This window comes from Thunnus maccoyii, chromosome 1 (genome assembly GCF_910596095.1).
Source record: "Thunnus maccoyii chromosome 1, fThuMac1.1, whole genome shotgun sequence".
Classification (NCBI taxonomy): Eukaryota; Metazoa; Chordata; class Actinopteri; order Scombriformes; family Scombridae; genus Thunnus; species Thunnus maccoyii.
In genome coordinates, this window is record NC_056533.1 from 40,694,743 (window position 1) to 40,718,814 (window position 24,072).

At 39.2% G+C, this 24,072-nt stretch overlaps 1 protein-coding gene and 1 long non-coding RNA gene across 2 annotated transcripts in view; one reads left to right on the plus strand and one right to left on the minus strand.

Moving 5' to 3' along the window:
- The window catches only part of LOC121910602 (transient receptor potential cation channel subfamily M member 1-like), a 63,629-nt gene that overhangs the window by 37,787 nt on the left and 1,770 nt on the right, over positions 1 to 24,072 (minus strand). Inside the window, exons 2-6 of the mRNA XM_042431885.1 lie at positions 5,504 to 5,580; positions 4,589 to 4,781; positions 2,773 to 2,986; positions 1,207 to 1,331; positions 958 to 1,129 (exon numbers count right to left, since the gene is read on the minus strand). Coding sequence (XP_042287819.1) covers positions 958 to 1,129; positions 1,207 to 1,331; positions 2,773 to 2,986; positions 4,589 to 4,781; positions 5,504 to 5,580 — 781 coding nt within the window. The remainder of the gene's footprint in view (positions 1 to 957; positions 1,130 to 1,206; positions 1,332 to 2,772; positions 2,987 to 4,588; positions 4,782 to 5,503; positions 5,581 to 24,072) is intronic.
- LOC121910681 lies at positions 16,911 to 23,594 on the plus strand. The gene is made up of 3 exons (XR_006099718.1): positions 16,911 to 17,264; positions 23,212 to 23,301; positions 23,461 to 23,594. It is a non-coding gene; the product is annotated as an uncharacterized LOC121910681 (long non-coding RNA).

The following is a 24,072-nucleotide window of genomic DNA, read 5'->3' on the forward strand; positions in this document are numbered from 1 at the left end:
ATGTAATGTAGCTGCAGCCTGATACACAGATTCCACTTTATCATCATTAAGCAAACGTGAGTCTGATAAACGATCAATTAACGGACGACACTGAATAAAACTTTATTGACACGTTTCCTGCTCTGCCTCAGGCTCTTTTTAAATATAAATGTGCATCGTCTGCATACACACGCATTAATATCTCACACGGAGGCTCTGCCTTTTATTTACCTGTTGCCATGGTGACTGTATATAAAGATGGAGATCTCCACTGGGTGCCCCGTGGAGCGGCCCGCAGGACACACCCCCCTCAGGTTTGAGAGCAGCTGTCACAGCTGTCAATCATGATGTCAGACCCCCTTTTTATATCGTCAAATAACTAAAAAACTGATCAGAAAAATGAGCACTTGGACAAACACCAGTGTGATAAGAACGACCCAAAAGGACAGAAACAGTCTTTGGAGGAAGTGTATTTGACATGGAGGGGGCGGGGCTTATGACCTGTACTGCAGCAGCCACCAGGGGGCGGGGCTTATGACCTGTACTGCAGCAGCCACCAGGGGGCGATCCAGATGTTTGGCTTCACTTTTAAGGAGCTGCGATGACGTCCAGATTAATGTACAGTCAGTGGTTGCCATGGTGACTCATAGAGCTCCATTGATGTTCACACTGACCTCAGAGTGAAAATACTCAGGTTCGTCAGAGTTCGTTGAACCTGCTTCCTGACCCAGAACCCTGCAGGACTCTTCTTCTCATCTTTAGGACTGGTCTGGTTCTTCTTCTGTGGTGGAAGTGAGAGGTGACGGCTGAGCCTCCCTTTGCGGTCCCTGCCTTGCTCACAGCTCCAGGCATAGGATGACAAAGGGAAACCCACAGGTCACATGACTGGTCACATGGACAGTGTGAACTCTAACCCCCTGCTGTGTGTGTGTGCAGGAGCAGCAGTTATTGGCTGTTTCAGCAGGTCACGTGACTCACGTGTGTTGATCTTCTGCAGAGCGATGTGCTTCTCCAGCTGCCGGCGGAGGCGGACCTCGGCGCCGTACTTCCCGCTCGTCCCGTTATCGGCCAGGATGAAGTGGGAGTGGCTGCTATTCACGACCGACAGCTTGCTGAGCGGGTTGGACATGGTCTGATAGGGCCGCGTCACCTGAAATGCACAGCTGTGATTGGTTCAGTCGGAGGTGGGAGGGGCAAATTACTGATCGATAAATGGGTTTGTCTTACGTCTCTCCCGATCAGGTCATCTTTGTTCTCGATGATCCCCCACGGCGCGATGCCGATGGCGCAGACTTTCCCTCTGGACTTCGACGAATGATCCTTCAGAGCGTCTCCAACATGACGGATCACTCCTGAAACATCACAGAGGAGAGGTGGAGGAAGAGTGGAGGAAGGGTGGAGGAAGGGTGGAGGAAGGGTGGAGGAAGGGTGGAGGAAGAGTGGAGGTCAGGTGGAGGAAGGGTGGAGGAAGAGTGGAGGAAGGGTGGAGGAAGGGTGGAGGAAGAGTGGAGGAAGGGTGGAGGAAGGGTGGAGGTGAGGGTGGAGGAAGGGTGGAGGAAGAGTGGAGGAAGGATGGAGGAAGGGTGGAGGAAGAGTGGAGGAAGGGTGGAGGAAGAGTGGAGGAAGGGTGGAGGAAGGGTGGAGGAAGAGTGGAGGAAGGGTGGAGGAAGAGTGGAGGAAGGGTGGAGGTGAGGGTGGAGGAAGAGTGGAGGAAGGGTGGAGGAAGGGTGGAGGAAGGGTGGAGGAAGAGTGGAGGAAGGGTGGAGGTGAGGGTGGAGGAAGAGTGGAGGAAGGGTGGAGGAAGAGTGGAGGAAGGGTGGAGGAAGGGTGGAGGAAGAGTGGAGGTCAGGGTGGAGGAAGGGTGGAGGAAGAGTGGAGGAAGAGTGGAGGTCAGGGTGGAGGAAGGGTGGAGGTCAGGGTGGAGGAAGGGTGGAGGAAGAGTGGAGGAAGGGTGGAGGAAGGGTGGAGGAAGAGTGGAGGTCAGGGTGGAGGAAGGGTGGAGGAAGGGTGGAGGAAGGGTGGAGGAAGAGTGGAGGAAGGGTGGAGGAAGAGTGGAGGAAGAGTGGAGGAAGGGTAGAGGGAGGGTGGAGGTGAGGGTGGAGGAAGAGTGGAGGTGAGATTGAAGGTGAAGGTGAGGGTGGAGGTCAAGGTGGAGGTGAGGGTGGAGGTGAGGGTGGAGGTCAGGGTGAAGGTGAGGGTGGAGGTCAAGGTGGAGGTGAGGGTGGAGGTGAGGGTGGAGGTCAAGGTGGAGGTGAGGGTGGAGGTCAAGGTGGAGGTGAGGGTGGAGGTCAGGGTGGAGGTGAGGGTGGAGGTGAGGGTGGAGGTCAAGGTGGAGGTCAAGGTGGAGGTGAGGGTGGAGGTGAGGGTGGAGGTCAAGGTGGAGGTGAGAGTGGAGGTGAGGGTTGTAGTGAGAGTGGGGGTGAGGTGGAGATCATGGTAGAGGTGAGGGTGGAGATCAAGGTGGAGGTGAGGGTGGAGGTGAGAGTGGAGGTCAGGGTGGAGGTGAGGGTGGAGGTCAGGTGGAGGTGAGGGTGGAGGTGAGGGTAGTAGTGAGAGTGGGGGTGAGGTGGAGGTCATGGTAGAGGTGAGGGTGGAGATCAAGGTGGAGGTGAGGGTGGAGGTGAGAGTGGAGGTCAGGGTGGAGGTGAGGGTGGAGGTCAGGTGGAGGTGAGGGTGGAGGTGAGGGTGGAGATCAAGGTGGAGGTGAGGGTGGAGGTCAGGTGGAGGTGAGGGTGGAGGTGAGAGTGGAGATCAAGGTGGAGGTGAGGGTGGAGGAAGAGTGGAGGTCTGTACCGGTGCTGACTCCCCCGGTGAAGATCCAGGCTCCGGTGGTGACGGCAGCTTTGATCAGTCCCTTCCCAAAGACCTGCTTCAGTTTGGGGGGAAGGTCAAAGTTCTGCAGGCCTCCATGGATGGAGATGAGCAGCGTGGGGAGCTCCAGCTGCCAGTCCTTCACCATCAGGTGGAGAAGACTGTCTGGCTTCGAATCATAGGACACCCGGATATACTGCAGGAGGAGGAGGAGGAGGAGAGAGGAGGAGGAGGAGGAGGAGGAGAGAGGAGGAGGAGAGAGGAGCAGACATGAGCTCTTAGATTTGCACAATTTGTATTTTTGTCATTTTAAATTGAGAAGAACAAAGTAAATATTTGGAAAACTTAAAGACTTCAAGAACATCAGGACACGAGGAAACAAGAAAATCCTCAAAGAAAGTGTGACAGGAGTTAGCGGGAGTTAGCAGTAGTTAGTCGGAGTTAGCAGTAGTTAGCCGGAGTTAGCAGGAGTTAGCCAGAGTTAGCAGTAGTTAGCCGGAGTTAGCAGGAGTTAGCCAGCGTTAGCAGTAGTTAGCGTGAGTTAGCAGTAGTTAGCCAGAGTTAGCAGTAGTTAGCCGGAGTTAGCAGGAGTTAGCCAGCGTTAGCAGTAGTTAGTGGGAGTTAGCAGTAGTTAGCCAGAGTTAGCAGTAGTTAGCCGGAGTTAGCAGGAGTTAGCCAGAGTTAGCAGTAGTTAGCCGGAGTTAGCAGGAGTTAGCCAGAGTTAGCAGGAGTTAGCCGGAGTTAGCAGTAGTTAGCCAGAGTTAGCAGGAGTTAGCCGGAGTTAGCAGGAGTTAGGAGTTGGCGGGAGCTAGTGTGAGTACATGGGAGTTAGCAGGAGCTAGCGGGAGTTAGCAGTAGTTAGCCAGAGTTAGCAGTAGTTAGCCAGAGTTAGCAGGAGTTAGCTGGAGTGAGCAGGAGTTAGCAGGCGTTAGCAGAAGTTAGCAGAAGTTAGCAGGAGTTAGCAGGAGTTAGGAGTTGGCGGGAGCTAGCAGGAGTTAGCGGGAGCTAGCGAGAGTTAGCAGGCATTAGCAGAAGTTAGCAGAAGTTAGCAGGAGTTAGCAGGAGTTAGGAGTTGGCGGGAGCTAGGAGGAGTTAGTGGGAGCTAGCAGGAGTTAGCAGGCGTTAGCAGAAGTTAGCAGAAGTTAGCAGGAGTTATCAGGAGTTAGGAGTTGGCGGGAGCTAGCAGGAGTTAGCAGGAGTTAGCAGGCGTTAGCAGAAGTTAGCAGGAGTTAGCAGGAGTTAGGAGTTGGCGGGAGCTAGCAGGAGTTAGCGGGAGCTAGCGGGAGTTAGCAGGGAGCTAGCAGGAGTTAGCAGGAGCCAGTTGCTAGGAGAGAGGAAACAGAGACACATTCAAACACAAATTTTAAGAAACAGCCAGAAATCTTTTTGCTGATATTTTTAAAAGCGGAGAAATTATTAATCTGATGTTTTACACTGACAGACCTGAAACCTGCACACAGACATGATGAACCTTTCAGTCAAAGATCAGGGACACAGAGACTCTGGCAGGCGTCCACACCAACAACCATAACTACAACTATACATATATATATATATATATATATATACACACACACACACACACACACACACACACATATATATATAAATATATATATAGTTGTAGTTATGGTTATATTTATAGATACAGTTTTATATATATATATAACTATATCTATAAATATAACTATATATATATATATATATATATATATCGGTATATATATTTAACTAGTGAGACTTTATGAATGAGTGAATGAGTGAATGAGTGAGTGAGTGAGTGAGTGAGTGAGTGTACCATGGCCTTGTTGACGTGACCTCCTTCCTGGAACTCGAGGATACCGTAGGCGTCGGTGGGCCTGGTCTGAGTGTGTTTGAGGGGGTTCCATCGTTCTGCAGGTTGGACATCCAACTGAACCAGCGGGGCTCCGTCCTCTCTGGGTCCCGAGGGGACGGAGGTGTGCTGCGTCACCAGCTGACCACAACTACACCTGAACAGGGGGAAGAAGAGGAGGAGGAAGAGGAGAGGAGAGTTACACATGGTGAAGTTCTGTTTAATATCTACATGAACCTCAGTAAAAGTACATAAGTATTATGAGCTTGATGTAGTTAAAGTATTGCAGTAAAAGTACATAAGTATTATGAGCTTGATGTAGTTAAAGTATTGCAGTAAAAGTACATAAGTATTATGAGCTTGATGTAGTTAAAGTATTGCAGTAAAAGTAGTGGTTTGGTCCCTCTGACTGATATATTATTATATATGACATCATTAGATTATTAATAGTGAAGCATCAGTGTTAGAGCAGCATGTTACTGTTGTAGCTGCTGGAGGTGGAGCTAGTTTACACTACTTTATATACAGTTAGCTAGTTTAGTCCAGTGGTTCCCAACCTAGGGGTCGGGCCCCTCCAAAGGGTCAGCAGATAAATCTGAGGGGTGGTGAGATGATTAATGGGAGAGGAAAGAAGAAAAAACAAAGTTCTGATACACAAATCTGTTTTCAGTTTTTGGACTTTTTCTCTAATCTTTGATTTTTGCTGAAATATTGGATCATTTGAACATTTATTGAAATGAAAGCATGTGAGAAGTTTAGAGGGAAAAATCACTATTTGGTGCATCTGTACTTCAGTACTTAGCTTTATAGTATTGATTCAGAAACATTCAGGATGCTTCAGATTTGGATGATAAGTGTGAATCTGAAGACGTTCGGTACCTGCTGGCATCTTTTCCGGGAATAATCTGGATACATTCTCTCTTCTGGAAGGTTCTCTCGATCCACGCTCTCTGAACCTGAAACACAACAACAGAGTTCTGACATGAACCGACTTACAGCTGAATGTTCTGGTTCTGACCCTCCTCCTCCTCCAGAGGACTCACACTCTTTGTCTGGATCAGACTGATGGGAAGTCTTTAACAGATCTTGCATGATGATGATTTTGGTTGGTCTGTCTTGGTTTTCTCTCTGGTCTGAACTCACACAGCCCTCATGGTCTCAGTGATGAAGAGGACTGTGTGTGAATATTCTGGGTTACAGATAGTTTGTGTAGTGATTGAGGTTGGTGTTGTTTCTTCCTCTGATTTGGTTTTATTCTTGTCAGTTGGTAACATCTTGTTCCTCATGTATTCCTGTAGCCCTGCTCCCTGTGTCTCCCCCAGCCAATCAGCTCCCAGCCAATCAGATCCCAGCCAATCAAATCCCAGCCAATCAGCTCCCAGCCAATCAGCTTCATGGAGGATTCATCATTAACATGTACAAACTGAAGTCGGTCTGATAAATAGGACTTAAACCAGCTTAATGCAGTTCCTTTAATGCCAATTAAATGTTCCAGTCTCTGCAAAAGGATGTGATGGTCAATTGTGTCGAATGCAGCACTAAGATCTAACAGGACAAGTATAGAGACAAATCCTTTGTCCGATGCAGTTAGGAGGTCATTAGTGACTTTCACCAGTGCTGTCTCTGTGCTATGATGCCTCTAAATCCTGACTGAAAATCCTCAATAAACTATTGTTATGTAGAAAGTCACATAACTGATTAGAGACTGCTTTCTCAAGGATCTTAGAGAGAAATGGAAGGTTAGATATAGGTCTATAATTGGCTAAAACACCTGAATCAAGAGTAGGCTTCTTAAGAAGAGGTTTAATTACAGCTACTTTAAAGGACTGTGGTACATAGCCTGTTACTAAAGACAGATTGATCATATCTAGTAAAGAAGTGCTCACTAAGGGTAAGGCTTCCTTAAGCAGCCTAGTTGGGATGGAGTCTAAGAGACAGGTTGATGGTTTAGATGAATGCCAATGCATTTCCATCACTGTAGGATACTGGAGAAATACAATTTACTGAGCTTTGAGAAGTTTAGATTATTTTAAAATTTCTGTCTGGTTTGTAAAATGTTAAATGGTTTGGCCTCCTCCACTATGTGACTTTGTTAACTACATTAGCTAATGGTTGGTTTTCTATGGTGCAGAGCTGAGCTTCCAATTCACTGAGCCTCGCCTCCAGCACTGCAAATAAACTACATTTATTACACGTACCACTATCACTAAAGGAGGCAGAGGAATAACTAAACATAAAACACACCGAGCAAGAGAGAGCAGGACAACGAGAGGGAGCGAGAGAAGCCATCGCTAACTGCTAAGCTAAGTTAGCTGCTAAGCTAACTGCTGAGCTAAAGTAACTAACAACTGTGGGATTAGTGAGAAAAGTTGCTAAAAGAAGGAGAGAGCTAAGAGTGCTTGAGCAGAACTAGCATAAGTTTAAATATACAGCAGGTATTTATCCACAGTAATGAAGAATACAGCAAAATTAACTGAGAGCAGCAAAAACACTGTCAGTAACACAAATGAGACAATACGCTGACTGCAGCACGACAGCACCAAGTACAAGATTTAATGGTTGATAGTGTGTAAATGTGTATATTGTGTTTATATGTAGTTTAATAGTTGATAGTGTATAAATGTGTATATTGTGTTTATGTAGTTTAATGGTTGATAGTGTATAAATGTGTATATTGTGTTTATGTAGTTTAATGGTTGATAGTGTATAAATGTGTATATTGTGTTTATATGTAGTTTAATGGTTGATAGTGTATAAATGTGTATATTGTGTTTATGTAGTTTAATAGTTGATAGTGTATAAATGTGTATATTGTGTTTATGTAGTTTAATAGTTGATAGTGTATAAATGTGTATATTGTGTTTATGTAGTTTAATGGTTGATAGTGTATAAATGTGTATATTGTGTTTATGTAGTTTAATGGTTGATAGTGTATAAATGTGTATATTGTGTTTATGTAGTTTAATGGTTGATAGTGTATAAATGTGTATATTGTGTTTATGTAGTTTAATGGTTGATAGTGTATAAATGTGTATATTGTGTTTATATGTAGTTTAATAGTTGATAGTGTATAAATGTGTGTATTGTGTTTATGTAGTTTAATAGTTGATAGTGTATAAATGTGTATATTGTGTTTATGTAGTTTAATGGTTGATAGTGTATAAATGTGTATATTGTGTTTATGTAGTTTAATGGTTGATAGTGTATAAATGTGTATATTGTGTTTATATGTAGTTTAATGGTTGATAGTGTATAAATGTGTATATTGTGTTTATATGTAGTTTAATGGTTGATAGTGTATAAATGTGTATATTGTGTTTATGTAGTTTAATGGGTGATAGTGTATAAATGTGTATATTGTGTTTATGTAGTTTAATGGTTGATAGTGTATAAATGTGTATATTGTGTTTATGTAGTTTAATAGTTGATAGTGTATAAATGTGTATATTGTGTTTATGTAGTTTAATGGTTGATAGTGTATAAATGTGTATATTGTGTTTATGTAGTTTAATGGTTGATAGTGTATAAATGTGTATATTGTGTTTATGTAGTTTAATAGTTGATAGTGTATAAATGTGTATATTGTGTTTATATGTAGTTTAATGGTTGATAGTGTATAAATGTGTATATTGTGTTTATGTAGTTTAATGGTTGATAGTGTATAAATGTGTATATTGTGTTTATGTAGTTTAATGGTTGATAGTGTATGAATGTGTATATTGTGTTTATATGTAGTTTAATGGTTGATAGTGTATAAATGTGTTTTATTGTGTTTATGTAGTTTAATGGTTGATAGTGTATAAATGTGTATATTGTGTTTATATGTAGTTTAATGGTTGATAGTGTATAAATGTGTATATTGTGTTTATATGTAGTTTAATGGTTGATAGTGTATAAATGTGTTTTATTGTGTTTATGTAGTTTAATGGTTGATAGTGTATAAATGTGTATATTGTGTTTATATGTAGTTTAATGGTTGATAGTGTATAAATGTGTATATTGTGTTTATATGTAGTTTAATGGTTGATAGTGTATAACTGTGTTTTATTGTGTTTATGTAGTTTAATGGTTGATAGTGTATAAATGTGTATATTGTGTTTATGTAGTTTAATGGTTGATAGTGTATAAATGTGTTTTATTGTGTTTATGTAGTTTAATGGTTGATAGTGTATAAATGTGTATATTGTGTTTATATGTAGTTTAATGGTTGATAGTGTATAAATGTGTATATTGTGTTTATATGTAGTTTAATGGTTGATAGTGTATAAATGTGTATATTGTGTTTATGTAGTTTAATAGTTGATAGTGTATAAATGTGTATATTGTGTTTATATGTAGTTTAATGGTTGATAGTGTATAAATGTGTATATTGTGTTTATGTAGTTTAATGGTTGATAGTGTATAAATGTGTATATTGTGTTTATGTAGTTTAATGGTTGATAGTGTATAAATGTGTGTATTGTGTTTATGTAGTTTAATGGTTGATAGTGTATAAATGTGTATATTGTGTTTATGTAGTTTAATAGTTGATAGTATATAAATGTGTATATTGTGTTTATATGTAGTTTAATGGTTGATAGTGAATAAATGTGTATATTGTGTTTATGTAGTTTAATAGTTGATAGTGTATAAATGTGTATATTGTGTTTATATGTAGTTTAATGGTTGATAGTGTATAAATGTGTATATTGTGTTTATGTAGTTTAATGGTTGATAGTGTATAAATGTGTATATTGTGTTTATGTAGTTTAATGGTTGATAGTGTATAAATGTGTGTATTGTGTTTATGTAGTTTAATGGTTGATAGTGTATAAATGTGTATATTGTGTTTATGTAGTTTAATAGTTGATAGTATATAAATGTGTATATTGTGTTTATATGTAGTTTAATGGTTGATAGTGAATAAATGTGTATATAGTGTTTATGTAGTTTAATGGTTGATAGTGTATAAATGTGTATATTGTGTTTATGTAGTTTAATGGTTGATAGTGTATAAATGTGTTTTATTGTGTTTATGTAGTTTAATGGTTGATAGTGTATAAATGTGTATATTGTGTTTATGTAGTTTAATGGTTGATAGTGTATAAATGTGTATATTGTGTTTATATGTAGTTTAATGGTTGATAGTGTATAAATGTGTATATTGTGTTTATGTAGTTTAATGGTTGATAGTGTATAAATGTGTATATTGTGTTTATATGTAGTTTAATGGTTGATAGTGTATAAATGTGTATATTGTGTTTATGTAGTTTAATGGTTGATAGTGTATAAATGTGTATATTGTGTTTATATAGTTTAATGGTTGATAGTGTATAAATGTGTGTATTGTGTTTATGTAGTTTAATGGTTGATAGTGAATAAATGTGTATATAGTGTTTATGTAGTTTAATGGGTGATAGTGTATAAATGTGTATATTGTGTTTATGTAGTTTAATGGTTGATAGTGTATAAATGTGTATATTGTGTTTATGTAGTTTAATGGTTGATAGTGTATAAATGTGTATATTGTGTTTATATAGTTTAATGGTTGATAGTGTATAAATGTGTGTATTGTGTTTATGTAGTTTAATGGTTGATAGTGAATAAATGTGTTTTATTGTGTTTATGTAGTTTAATGGTTGATAGTGTATAAATGTGTATATTGTGTTTATGTAGTTTAATGGTTGATAGTGTATAAATGTGTATATTGTGTTTATATGTAGTTTAATGGTTGATAGTGTATAAATGTGTATATTGTGTTTATGTAGTTTAATGGTTGATAGTGTATAAATGTGTATATTGTGTTTATATGTAGTTTAATGGTTGATAGTGTATAAATGTGTATATTGTGTTTATGTAGTTTAATGGTTGATAGTGTATAAATGTGTATATTGTGTTTATATAGTTTAATGGTTGATAGTGTATAAATGTGTGTATTGTGTTTATGTAGTTTAATGGTTGATAGTGAATAAATGTGTATATAGTGTTTATGTAGTTTAATGGGTGATAGTGTATAAATGTGTATATTGTGTTTATGTAGTTTAATGGTTGATAGTGTATAAATGTGTATATTGTGTTTATATGTAGTTTAATGGTTGATAGTGTATAAATGTGTATATTGTGTTTATGTAGTTTAATGGTTGATAGTGTATAAATGTGTATATTGTGTTTATATAGTTTAATGGTTGATAGTGTATAAATGTGTGTATTGTGTTTATGTAGTTTAATGGTTGATAGTGAATAAATGTGTATATAGTGTTTATGTAGTTTAATGGGTGATAGTGTATAAATGTGTATATTGTGTTTATGTAGTTTAATGGTTGATAGTGTATAAATGTGTATATTGTGTTTATATGTAGTTTAATAGTTGATAGTGTATAAATGTGTATATTGTGTTTATATGTAGTTTAATGGTTGATAGTGTATAAATGTGTATATTGTGTTTATGTAGTTTAATGGTTGATAGTGTATAAATGTGTATATTGTGTTTATATGTAGTTTAATGGTTGACAGTGTATAAATGTGTATATTGTGTTTATGTAGTTTAATGGTTGATAGTGTATAAATGTGTATATTGTGTTTATGTAGTTTAATGGTTGATAGTGTATAAATGTGTATATTGTGTTTATGTAGTTTAATGGTTGATAGTGTATAAATGTGTATATTGTGTTTATATGTAGTTTAATGGTTGATAGTGTATAAATGTGTATATTGTGTTTATATGTAGTTTAATGGTTGATAGTGTATAAATGTGTATATTGTGTTTATGTAGTTTAATAGTTGATAGTGTATAAATGTGTATATTGTGTTTATGTAGTTTAATGGTTGATAGTGTATAAATGTGTATATTGTGTTTATGTAGTTTAATGGTTGATAGTGTATAAATGTGTATATTGTGTTTATATGTAGTTTAATGGTTGATAGTGTATAAATGTGTATATTGTGTTTATATGTAGTTTAATAGTTGATAGTGTATAAATGTGTATATTGTGTTTATATGTAGTTTAATGGTTGATAGTGTATAAATGTGTATATTGTGTTTATATGTAGTTTAATGGTTGATAGTGTATAAATGTGTATATTGTGTTTATGTAGTTTAATGGTTGATAGTGTATAAATGTGTATATTGTGTTTATATGTAGTTTAATGGTTGATAGTGTATAAATGTGTATATTGTGTTTATATGTAGTTTAATGGTTGATAGTGTATAAATGTGTATATTGTGTTTATATGTAGTTTAATGGTTGATAGTGTATAAATGTGTATATTGTGTTTATGTAGTTTAATGGTTGATAGTGTATAAATGTGTATATTGTGTTTATGTAGTTTAATGGTTGATAGTGTATAAATGTGTATATTGTGTTTATATATAGTTTAATGGTTGATAGTGTATAAATGTGTTTTATTGTGTTTATGTAGTTTAATGGTTGATAGTGTATAAATGTGTATATTGTGTTTATATATAGTTTAATGGTTGATAGTGTATAAATGTGTATATTGTGTTTATATATAGTTTAATGGTTGATAGTGTATAAATGTGTATATTGTGTTTATGTAGTTTAATAGTTGATAGTGTATAAATGTGTATATTGTGTTTATATGTAGTTTAATGGTTGATAGTGTATAAATGTGTTTTATTGTGTTTATGTAGTTTAATAGTTGATAGTGTATAAATGTGTATATTGTGTTTATATGTAGTTTAATGGTTGATAGTGTATAAATGTGTATATTGTGTTTATGTAGTTTAATAGTTGATAGTGTATAAATGTGTATATTGTGTTTATATGTAGTTTAATGGTTGATAGTGTATAAATGTGTATATTGTGTTTATATGTAGTTTAATGGTTGATAGTGTATAAATGTGTTTTATTGTGTTTATGTAGTTTAATGGTTGATAGTGTATAAATGTGTATATTGTGTTTATATATAGTTTAATGGTTGATAGTGTATAAATGTGTATATTGTGTTTATATGTAGTTTAATGGTTGATAGTGTATAAATGTGTTTTATTGTGTTTATGTAGTTTAATGGTTGATAGTATATAAATGTGTATATTGTGTTTATGTAGTTTAATGGGTGATAGTGTATAAATGTGTATATTGTGTTTATGTAGTTTAATAGTTGATAGTGTATAAATGTGTATATTGTGTTTATATGTAGTTTAATGGTTGATAGTGTATAAATGTGTATATTGTGTTTATGTAGTTTAATGGTTGATAGTGTATAAATGTGTATATTGTGTTTATGTAGTTTAATAGTTGATAGTGTATAAATGTGTATATTGTGTTTATGTAGTTTAATGGTTGATAGTGTATAAATGTGTATATTGTGTTTATATGTAGTTTAATAGTTGATAGTGTATAAATGTGTATATTGTGTTTATATGTAGTTTAATAGTTGATAGTGTATAAATGTGTATATTGTGTTTATGTAGTTTAATAGTTGATAGTGTATAAATGTGTATATTGTGTTTATATGTAGTTTAATGGTTGATAGTGTATAAATGTGTATATTGTGTTTATATGTAGTTTAATGGTTGATAGTGTATAAATGTGTATATTGTGTTTATATGTAGTTTAATGGTTGATAGTGTATAAATGTGTATATTGTGTTTATGTAGTTTAATGGTTGATAGTATATAAATGTGTATATTGTGTTTATATGTAGTTTAATGGTTGATAGTGTATAAATGTGTGTATAGTGTAAATACAGTCAGATGTGTCTGTACTACAGTGTATCAGAGTCATAGAAATGCAGCAGGAAACTGTCCTCATTGTAAACATATATTTCTATATTTCATGATGAACTTTAATCCACAAAGGAAGTGATGAATGAGATATTCATCTGCAGCTCCACATGAAACCCTGAACTGTGTGTTCATGACTGAATGGATCTGACTAATTACTGGGAGAGTGGAGCTTTCCATTTCTTTATGCATTCAATCCTCTTATGGTCCTAATCCTGCTGAAACACACAGAACTGCCCTTTAAATCTGTTTATCTTCACAAACTAATGACTCTGTGTGTGTGTGTGACTGTGTGTGTGTGTGTGTGTGTGTGTGTGTGTGTGTGTGTGTGTGTGTGTGTGTGAGTGTGTGTGTGTGTGTGAGTGTGTGTGTGTGTGTGTGTGTGTGTGTGTGTGTGTGTGTGTGTGTGTGTGTGTGTGTGTGTGTGTGTGTGTCTGTTGTGTTCAGAAGCACTTTGTAAAATGTGTGCACTGTGGATGAAGGAGGATTAACATCTGAGCGTCACATGAACCTTAGTTTGATTGTTTTCATCATGTGAACAATCATCTTCATCATCATCCATCAGCGTTTCCAGGAAATCAATCACTGATTAATGATTGATCATTTAAAACAAACATAATTAATCTGATAATTAATAAATCTGCTGAAGGTTGAGCAGCAGCAGAGTCACAATAAATAAATCACTTCAGTTTTAGTTAATTAACTCACTGCGATCACAGTAATTAACACAAACTCAAGAAATCTCCACAATATTTATGAAATCTGCAATTTTACTAAATTACAGCAACTTTTCCACATGAAACGTCTGAATCAGCAGCTGCTTGTGGTTTGGACCAATCGTCGTGTTTGGTGTGGCGACAACTGACGACAAATCTCACCTGCCAACAAACACGATGCCATAAACTGTTCCCAAATGTTCCCAAATGTTCCCAAATGTTCCCAGATGTTCCCAAATGTTCCCAGATGTTCCCAAATGTTCCCAAATGTTCCCAGATGAGGTTTGATTCAGTGAGTCAGGAGACATAATCTGCCTCAAACATCAAACTAGATTTATTTTAATAACATTATTGATGATTTTATTTGCTGCTGATGTTGAGCTGAAAGTTTATTTAATAAAGGTTATAAATGGAACTCAAGTACAGTATTTTCTGTTTATAGAACGTTGAGTCCTCATGGTTCTCATGTTCAGCTGAACTCTAGTTGTGATCTGCAGGAAGTCGTTACGTACGACTCTTCACTGGCAGCAGTTTAAATAAATCACATTATTTTACTTTGAGACATTAAACATCACAAACTGGATCACAAGTTTTGAGAAAAGCTGCTGCAAAATCAAACATTTTTGTCCTCAATAATCACAAAGTGACTGAAATCCTGGAGGAGAGAATAAAGTTCACAACAGACTAAAACACACACACGTGTTAAATCACACATTTCGTTCTCTTTACTCTCCTAGAAATGATGTTCATGTTCAGCTGAGACGTGATCTACAGTCCTCATTCTTCTCTCCTACGTTCTCTCTGGTACATTCCTCTCTCCTCGCACGCTTACTGGTTTCCTCTCTCCTCGCACGTTTACTGGTTTCCTCTCTCCTCGCACGCTTACTGGTTTCCTCTCTCCTCGCGCGCTTATTCGTTTCCTCTCTCCTCGCACGCTTATTCGTTTCCTCTCTCCTCGCACGCTTATTCGTTTCCTCTCTCCTCGCACGCTTATTCGTTTCCTGTCTCCTCGCACGCTTACTCGTTTCCTGTCTCCTCGCACGCTTATTCGTTTCCTCTCTCCTCGCACGCTTACTCGTTTCCTCTCTCCTCGCACGCTTACTGGTTTCCTCTCTCCTCGCACGCTTGCTCGTTTCCTCTCTCCTCGCACGCTTATTCGTTTCCTCTCTCCTCGCACGCTTATTCGTTTCCTCTCTCCTCGCACGCTTACTCGTTCCCTCTGTCCTACGTTCTCTCTCGTACGTCCCTCTCTCCTCGTACGGTTTCCTTGTGTCTCTCCTTCATCCTCGGTGGGAGGAACTTCCTGTATCCATTTCAAATGAAAAGCCATCGTTTCAAATTAAAAGCCATATAGGTTGTGACTTCGTCTTATTTCTTCATCGCCAGACATTGTGACATCATCAGAGTCTGTGACTGACCCTGTGATGGGTAACGATGCACAAACTGTCATAATAAACTCACTTGATATCAACTGTGCTGATAATGTTTAATATAGAGAGCTGTATTTCTTTTCATTTTATTGTTTTTAACAGAACAGGTGACCATGCTGGTCTGCACCCATCTGACCAGTTACACCAGTATAACCATGCTGGTCTGCAACCATCTGACCAGTTACACTAGCATTATCAACCTCTCAACAAGCTGCATGAAACTGGTCTACCAGCTGATCACCAGTTAAATCAACTTGAGCAAACTCACCCAGCAGGTAAATCTAGCAGGAGCAGCTAATGAGTAGCTAAGGTTTGAAGCTAGCTACAGGTAGCTAGCTTGACCTGTGATAAAGATAATAATAAAAAAGGTTTGAAGCTAACTGCAGGTAGCTAGCTTGACCTGTGATAAAGATGATAATAAAAAAGGTTTGAAGCTAACTGCAGGTAGCTAACTTGACCTGTGATAAAGATAATAATAAAAAAGGCTTGAAGCTAACTGCAGGTAGCTAGCTTGACCTGTGATAAAGATGATAATAAAAAAGGTTTGAAGCTAACTGCAGGTAGCTAGCTTGACCTGTGATAAAGATGATAATAAAAAAGGTTTGAAGCTAACTGCAGGTAGCTAGCTTGACCTGCAATAAAGATAATAATAAAAAAGGTTTGAAGCTAACTGCAGGTAGCTAACTTGACCTGTGATAAAGATGATAATAAAAAAAGGCTTGAAGCTAACTGCAGGTAGCTAGCTTGACCTATGGTAAAGATGATAATAAAAAAGGTTTGAAGCTAACTGCAGGTAGCTAGCCGAACCTGTGATAAAGATAATAATAAAAAAGCTTTGAAGCTAACTGGATCAGCAGTGAGTCCCACTTTAAGAACGACACTTTTATGTTGGACATTTCTTCTTCGAGAGGGAGATCTGTATTCTCTGTGATTAGAAAACTCTTTAGGTCAGAGAAAACAGGAAGAAGCTCAGACATGTTGTGACTGAAAAGTGTTAGCATGTGCCCTTCTGGCTAACATGTTAGCAGCTAGGTTCCAGCTGTTCATCAACATGTGATCACTGGAACCGAAACCTTCCAACAGATCTGACGGTTTATGAAGATTTTTGGCCTCAAAAACAAACAAAATTACTTCGTCCTTCACTCTCTGACATTCTGCAAACTCAATGATGAAACTTTCAAGTACAAACATTTTTCTTTTTAAGATTTTTTGGGCTCACAGATTAAATAATGTTGTGCTTTTTTGTTCCTGTCTTCCATCTTTTTCTGTCTGCTTTGCGGACTTCACTCACACTGAAACGATGAAACTTTCATATAGAAACAAACTGATGTTTATGAAGATTTTTAGGACTCGACACATTAAATTAAATCCCTTTTCGTTGCAGTTTTTTTTCCAGTTTGCCGACATCATTCACTCTGTAACATTCTGGACATTAAATGATGAAACTCCCAACAAACCTCTGAGACGAATCATCTTCAGAACATGTAGAAGAAGAATCTCGACAGCTCGTCTCCACCTGAACGTCCTGAAACCGGTGCGGACTGAAGCGTGTCGGCCTGCAGCCTCAGAGGAGCTCAGATGTGAGAAAGCAGCTGAGCGGGTTCATATGAGCAGCATATGAGGCAGCAGAGCCGGTCTCATGACTCCGGTCCGAGCTAATCCTCCTGAGAGTCTCGTGACCCGTCCAGCTTCACAGATCCACTCTGAGAAATCCCCCAAACTCCAAACACGATGGCTTCCTCCTCAGGTTTCTTTAGTTATTGACAGAAGTGAGTCTATCTCCTTGTTTCTTTAATTATCATGTCGTTTACTGCTCTGTGACGTCACTATAATCAGACCCACATCAACCAAAGTCCATGAAATATTTTAGGTATTTAACAGATTTCCCCACATTTCACTTGCTGATTTAACCGTCTGGGTTTATTATCTTTTTATCTCTAAATGTTTACAGACTTGTCTGTACAGCAGGTGCAGAATACTCACTTTTATTTTAATTTATTCAGCTTTTGTACAAATAATATGCGAACCAGCGTATCTGTATAAATGTCTCAGAATCCCCAGAAATATTACAAAAAATGTGATATGGTCAGACTGGTCCAGGTCTGAGTGCTGGACCCCTACAGTGAGGGGGTCTGGTCCAGGTCTGGATGCTGGACCCCTACAATGAAGGGGTCTGGTCCAGGTCTGGATGCTGGGCCCCTACAGTGAGGGGGTCTGGTCCAGGTCTGGATGCTGGACCCCTACAATGAAGGGGTCTGGTCCAGGTCTGGATGCTGGGCCCCTACAATGAAGGGGTCTGGTCCAGGTCTGGATGCTGGGCCCCTACAGTGAGGGGGTCTGGTCCAGGTCTGGATGCTGGACCCCTACAATGAAGGGGTCTGGTCCAGGTCTGGATGCTGGGCCCCTACAGTGAGGGGGTCTGGTCCAGGTCTGGATGCTGGACCCCTACAGTGAGGGGGTCTGGTCCAGGTCTGGATGCTGGACCCCTACAGTGAGGGGGTCTGGTCCAGGTCTGGATGCTGGACCCCTACAGTGAGGGGGTCTGGTCCAGGTCTGGACCTTCACAGTCACCAGATCTCAGTTTACAGTCACAGAGACTAAAGAACCACGTTTAAGAAGCTGCAATCAGACAATTTGGACTTTTTCTTCTTAAGAAATGACTCAAAATAATTAATTAATCTTCAAAATAGTTGTTGACTTTTATGATAGAAAAATGAAAATCTTTGGGTTTTAGACTGTTGGTCGGACAAAACAAGACATTTTTCAGTATTTTTAAGACCAAATGATTATTGACTGGAGACAATAATCTGCTCTTGCATCACCAGTTTCAGTAAAAACTGAATCAATCAACTAATTGTTGCAGCTCTAAGAAAAATACTCAGCAACATGCAAACAGCTGATTAAACAGTGTAAATGTAGTTTGTCAGACTTCATCGTTTCTGTCTTTAGAGGAAGGGTTAGGGGGTTAGGGGGTTAGGGTTAGGGTCAGAGGTTTAAACAGTCCGAGTGAAGCGCAGCGAAGGTTTGAGATGAAGTCGACACATTTTAATCCATGTGTGTGTTTTTCTGAATGAACAGAGAACAATGAGCGGAGAGCGAGCGGCTGCAGCAGGATTTGGATTATCAGGGTTTTAAATGAGATTAGTGTTGTTTGGAGGAACAGCTCGTTATGTGTTACACAGACAGGAAGTGGAGGATATGCAGGTCTCAACCAATCAGAGACGTCTGTGGTTTGGTTTTCATCCCTCTTCCACCGAATGTGCCGAATCCTGCTGCCTCTGCTCATGAGCAATGCAGCGCCATGTTTCAGATGTGTGGGATGATCAGGGTGATGTCGGAGCCTCCTGTGCTGTAAATTACTACCTTCTATCTTGAAACTGGCAGCTGCAGAGCGAGCGGCGTTGAGGCGGTTACTACTCGTTACTACGTCACACCAGAAAGTCCAATCAGATCAGCAGGAAGTTTCATCATGAGCCCGCCGCCGCCGCCGCCACTGCCGCTGCCGCCCAGCGCTACGCCGAAGCGGCACACTGGAAGTGTTGCTGGTTGTTCAGCAGATAAAAAGTCTTTGCAGCCTTCCAGAGGACGGACGTTTACATCAGGAACGACTGAAATTCATTTCTGGAGACGATCTTCTCTCCGTTATCAGCGACTGGTTGTTTGTCTGCTGAACGACACTCAGCTGCAGGATTTTCTACTGTTTCATCTTCAGTCTGTGATGAAGTTTTAAAACATGGTTTCTTTCTGTTCCTCAGCTAAAGGAACATAATATATCTGAAGATGAGGAGAGACGGCAGACGTTCCGCTCTGGGATAGTAGACCAAAACCATGACGACCCAGAACTGAGACCAGGAGGCAGAGCTGCAGTCCTACACACTTCTCTTCCATTAGAGCAGTTACCCACCCAAAACCACATAGAGACCACGTCTGTCCCCAAAACCACATAGAGACCACGTCTGTCCCCAAAACCACATAGAGACCGTGTCAGTCCCCAAAACCACATAGAGACCGTGTCTGTCCCCAAAACCACATAGAGACCACGTCTGTCCCCAAAACCACATAGAGACCACGTCTGTCCCCAAAACCACATAGAGACCACGTCTGTCCCCAAAACCACATAGAGACTGCGTCTGTCCCCCGACCACTTAAATCTATTGAATCTAAAATAAACAGAAGAAGAGTCATTCATAAAAATCTAGTGAAAATTAAAACCACTACTGCAACAGTTCAACAAATTAAGAGAATTAAATGTGGACTCTTGAACATTAGATCTCTGTCATCTGAAGCCGTATTAGTAAACGATTTAATCTCAGATCATCATATTGATTTATTGTCTTACTGAAACCTGGCTGTGTCATGAAGAACATGTCAGTCTAAATGAATCCAGTCCTCCCAGTCATATTAATACTCACATTCCTCCAGACACTGGCCGAGGAGGAGGAGTCGCAGCCTCATTATCAACTCTAGACCTGAACTTCATTATAACTCATTAGAAAGTCTTGTTCTTAGTCTCTCAGCCAACCTGGAAAACTTTACAGCCAGTTCTATGTGTTATAGTGAACCGTCCTCCTGGTCCGTACTCTGAACTCTTATCTGAATTCTCAGAGTTTTTGTCGTATTTAGTCATTAGTACAGATAAAGTAATTATAGTAGGTGATTTAATATTCATGTGGACGTTGATAGTGACAGTCTCAGCACTGCATTTATCTCATTATTAGACTCAACTGGCTTCTCTCAGTGTGTAAATAATCCCACTCACTGTCTGAACCACACCCTCCACCTTGTTCTGACTTATGGCATTGAAATTGAACATTTAATAGTTTTTCCACAAAATCCTATTTTATCAGATCATTACTTAATAACTTTTGAATTCCTGTTACTGGATTACACACCATTAGACAAAAATGTCCTCACTAGATGTCTCTCTGATAGTGTTGTAGATAAATTTAAGGAAGCAGTTCCATCAGTACTGAATTCACTGCCATGTCTCAATACTACAGAGGACTCTTATGTTAACTTTAGTCCCTCCCAAACTGATAATCTTGTTGATAGTGCTGCAGGCTCATTACGAATAACACTCGACTCCATCGCCCCCTTAAAAAAGAAGATAATAAAACATAAGAGGTTAGCTCCATGGTTTAACTCCCAAACCCGCAAATTAAAGCAAACATCATGAACATCAGCATTTGGCCCTAAACACCTTAGAAACACATTATCTAATGATAAAGCTACTCTGGATGGCATTACCCTGGCCTCCAGCACCACCGTAAGGAATCTGGGAGTTATCTTTGATCAGGATATGTCCTTTAACTCCCACATAAATCAAATCTCAAGGACTGCCTTTTTTCACTTACGTAATATCACAAAAATCAGGCACATCCTGTCCCTAAAAGATGCAGAAAAACTAGTTCACGCATTTGTTACTTCTAGGCTGGATTATTGCAATTCCTTATTATCAGGCTGCTCTAACAAGTCTCTAAAGACTCTCCAGCTGGTCCAGAACGCAGCTGCACGTGTTCTGACTAAAACTAGAAAAAGAGACCACATTTCTCCCATTTTAGCTTCGCTGCATTGGCTTCCTGTAAAATCTAGAATAGAATTTAAAATCCTTCTCCTAACTTACAAAGCCCTTAATGGTCAGACACCATCATATCTTGAAGAGCTCATAATACCGTATTATCCCACTAGAACACTGTGCTCCCAGTATGCAGCTTACTGGTGGTTCCTACAGTGTTTAAAAGTAGAATGGGAGGCAGAGCCTTCAGCTATCAGGCTCCTCTTCTATGGAACCATCTTCCAGATTCAGTCCGGGGTGCAGACACCCTCCCTATGTTTAAGAGTAGGCTTAAAACTTTCCTTTTTGATAAAGCTTATAGTTAGGGCCGACCAGGCTCGCCTTGGATCAGCCCTTAGTTATGCTGCTATAGGCCTAGACTGCTGGGGGACTTCCCATGATGCACTGAGCTCCTCTCTCCTCCTCCTCCTCTCCATCTGTATGCATAATTTACTTTAAAGCACAGCAACAAGTATCAAACATACACAAACAATGAATGAAGAAATTCTCTCTGAACAATCAATAAATGTGAAACTGCAGATTTAAGAGTGAAGGCCTGATGGCAGATTCTTCAACTGACACAACGGCTAATTACTAATTACTGCTGATGATGTCACAGGTCTGTCATTCACGCTGTGTCGTCAGATTCTAATGTGAAGGACATGCGAGTGTCAATGACTTAGGAAGGCCGTCCAATGAGAGTTTAAAACACTGAGCACCGACAAAATGACATCATATCCGTAATAACATTAAACGACAGACTGGCTGACATGGAGCGTCCATGTCATGTCAGAGTGAACTTTTACACTTTGCATTAAACTGATCAGATTGCAGTTGGATGGTGTTCGGCCACATGAAAGTACAGCCGTCAAGGCATCCAAGACGCATCGAGGACAGATTGTGATCCAGTTGGCCAAACTGTCTCCGGAGGTGGTCAGGGACGCTTGTGACCACAGTGAACACAAGTCTAAATGCAACTGTGTTGTCAGTCCACATACAACAACTACGTGGGCAGAAATACATCAGTTACTGTTCCAAACCAAAGAGGTAGCAGCCATTAGCCAGTTAGCAAGCTAAGCTACTAGCAAGAAAGCAGCAATAAAGCTTTGGATATTCAAGACACTGGACGGAGTCAAGATGAGACCAAGTGTCTTTGAAAAGCAAACAAACATCCATCCGACAGCACAGCCTCACGGGTGGCCGCCATCTTTTATTTGCATGTTTGTTTCGTGTTTTCTTGGACTCGTGCAAACGTGGATGTTAATGTTCAGTTGTTGGGCAGCTGGACAGAGCGATCGGATGTGGACACTGGAGACACATATTAATACAATCTGGATACAAGAGAGACCATCTGTTTACAAGTCAGAAACTCATAATTACAGTAACTGTGACATGAACGCAGCAGCAGATTAACACTCAGAACTGCAAACTGCTTCGGTTGTTTCTACACTTTAAAGTTCAAAAAAGGTTTCAGCCAGATGTTAATCTGTGCAAACAGCTGCAGAGAAACATCTGCCTCAAATTATGTTTATATTCCACTAAAGTACAAAGACAGCAGAATGTGCGTTTCCTGAAGAGAGTGTGTGTGAACATCACATTTCACAGCCGTGTTGGTGATTCATGTCACCCAGTGAACCACATGTTAGAGATAAGGTGGTGTTTTATTAATGGCCACAAGGTGGAGCCATCAGTGGCATGCTTCAGTATGTATAATTGTTACTTAATAAAACTGTTTTTTTATTGGATTGTGTCTATAATTTCTATATTGTAATATTTGGTACGTGTTTTATAAAAGCAGTATGTGGGTCCTGGTTGTGGTTCATGGTGATTATATCACAGTGAAGAGGGAACAACGCCCCCTACCTGTGATATAATCACCATGAACCACAGTCAGTCACATGATATTATACAGTCTGGTTCTGTTCTGAGGTTATAACAGTCATACAATATATCACAAAGCTTCAGAGGTGGAAGAAGTATTACAGTAGAAATACTACAGCGTTAAAGTATTACTGAAGTAAACGTTTAAAAGTAGAAGTACTGATTATGGAAATATATATTTTATGCATGTGTGTGTCTGCCACCCAGTATACTGTTCATAATAAATACAACTCAGTGTTATATTTATTATATATTCACTCATGATTTGTTGTTTCATTCAGATTTTTTGACATTTATCAGCTGAAAATGATCCTTTGATGTCAAAGTGAAGACAGATCTCGACATCATCTGTTTAATGAGGTGCAGTGAAGGTATGAAGTAGCATCAAATGGAAATACTCAAGTAAAGTACTTTACTGCAAAGCTTTATGGTTTAGGGTTAGTAAAATCTCAGTAAAAAAAAGCATCAGAGTCCAAACATAGAAAAATAATGTAACTCCTCTTCCTCCTCCTCTTCCTCCTTTACTGCAGTGAAGGATCTGATTACTTCTGATGGACATGAACTTTCTACTTTATCTGGTACAAAACAAATCCCTCCACAGTCCGGTCTGTCAGTGTGTGATGTGTTGGTGATGAAGCTACAGAGACTCTGCAGCTCCTCTCGGCTTTACGGAGCTTTATAGTGAGTTTCAGCTCATTGTTTATCTGTCCGGCTGCAACTTTACTGTTCTGGTTCACTCTCAGCGTCTCTTAACATCGTAGCTGAACACTACCTGCTCACAGTTAGCTGTAGACTAGCTGGTGAACATAGTGGAGCATTTAGCAGCTGAAGAGCCAGATATTTCCCTCAGGAGCTGATAGAGAGCAGAAACACGACTCCACATGAACGATAATGTTGCTCCGTAACTGCTGGATGTGGAAATAAACAACTGTTTGCTAACGAGTTCAACATCTCAGCGTAACGATGATGAGTCAGAGTTAATGTTCACTACTGTTCACTAGTCAGAGTTAATGTTCACTACTGTTCACTAGTCCGAGTTAATGTTCACTACTGTTCACTAGTCAGAGTTAAATGTTTACGACTGTTCACTAGTCAGGGTTAATGTTCACTACTGTTCACTAGTCAGAGTTAAATGTTCACGA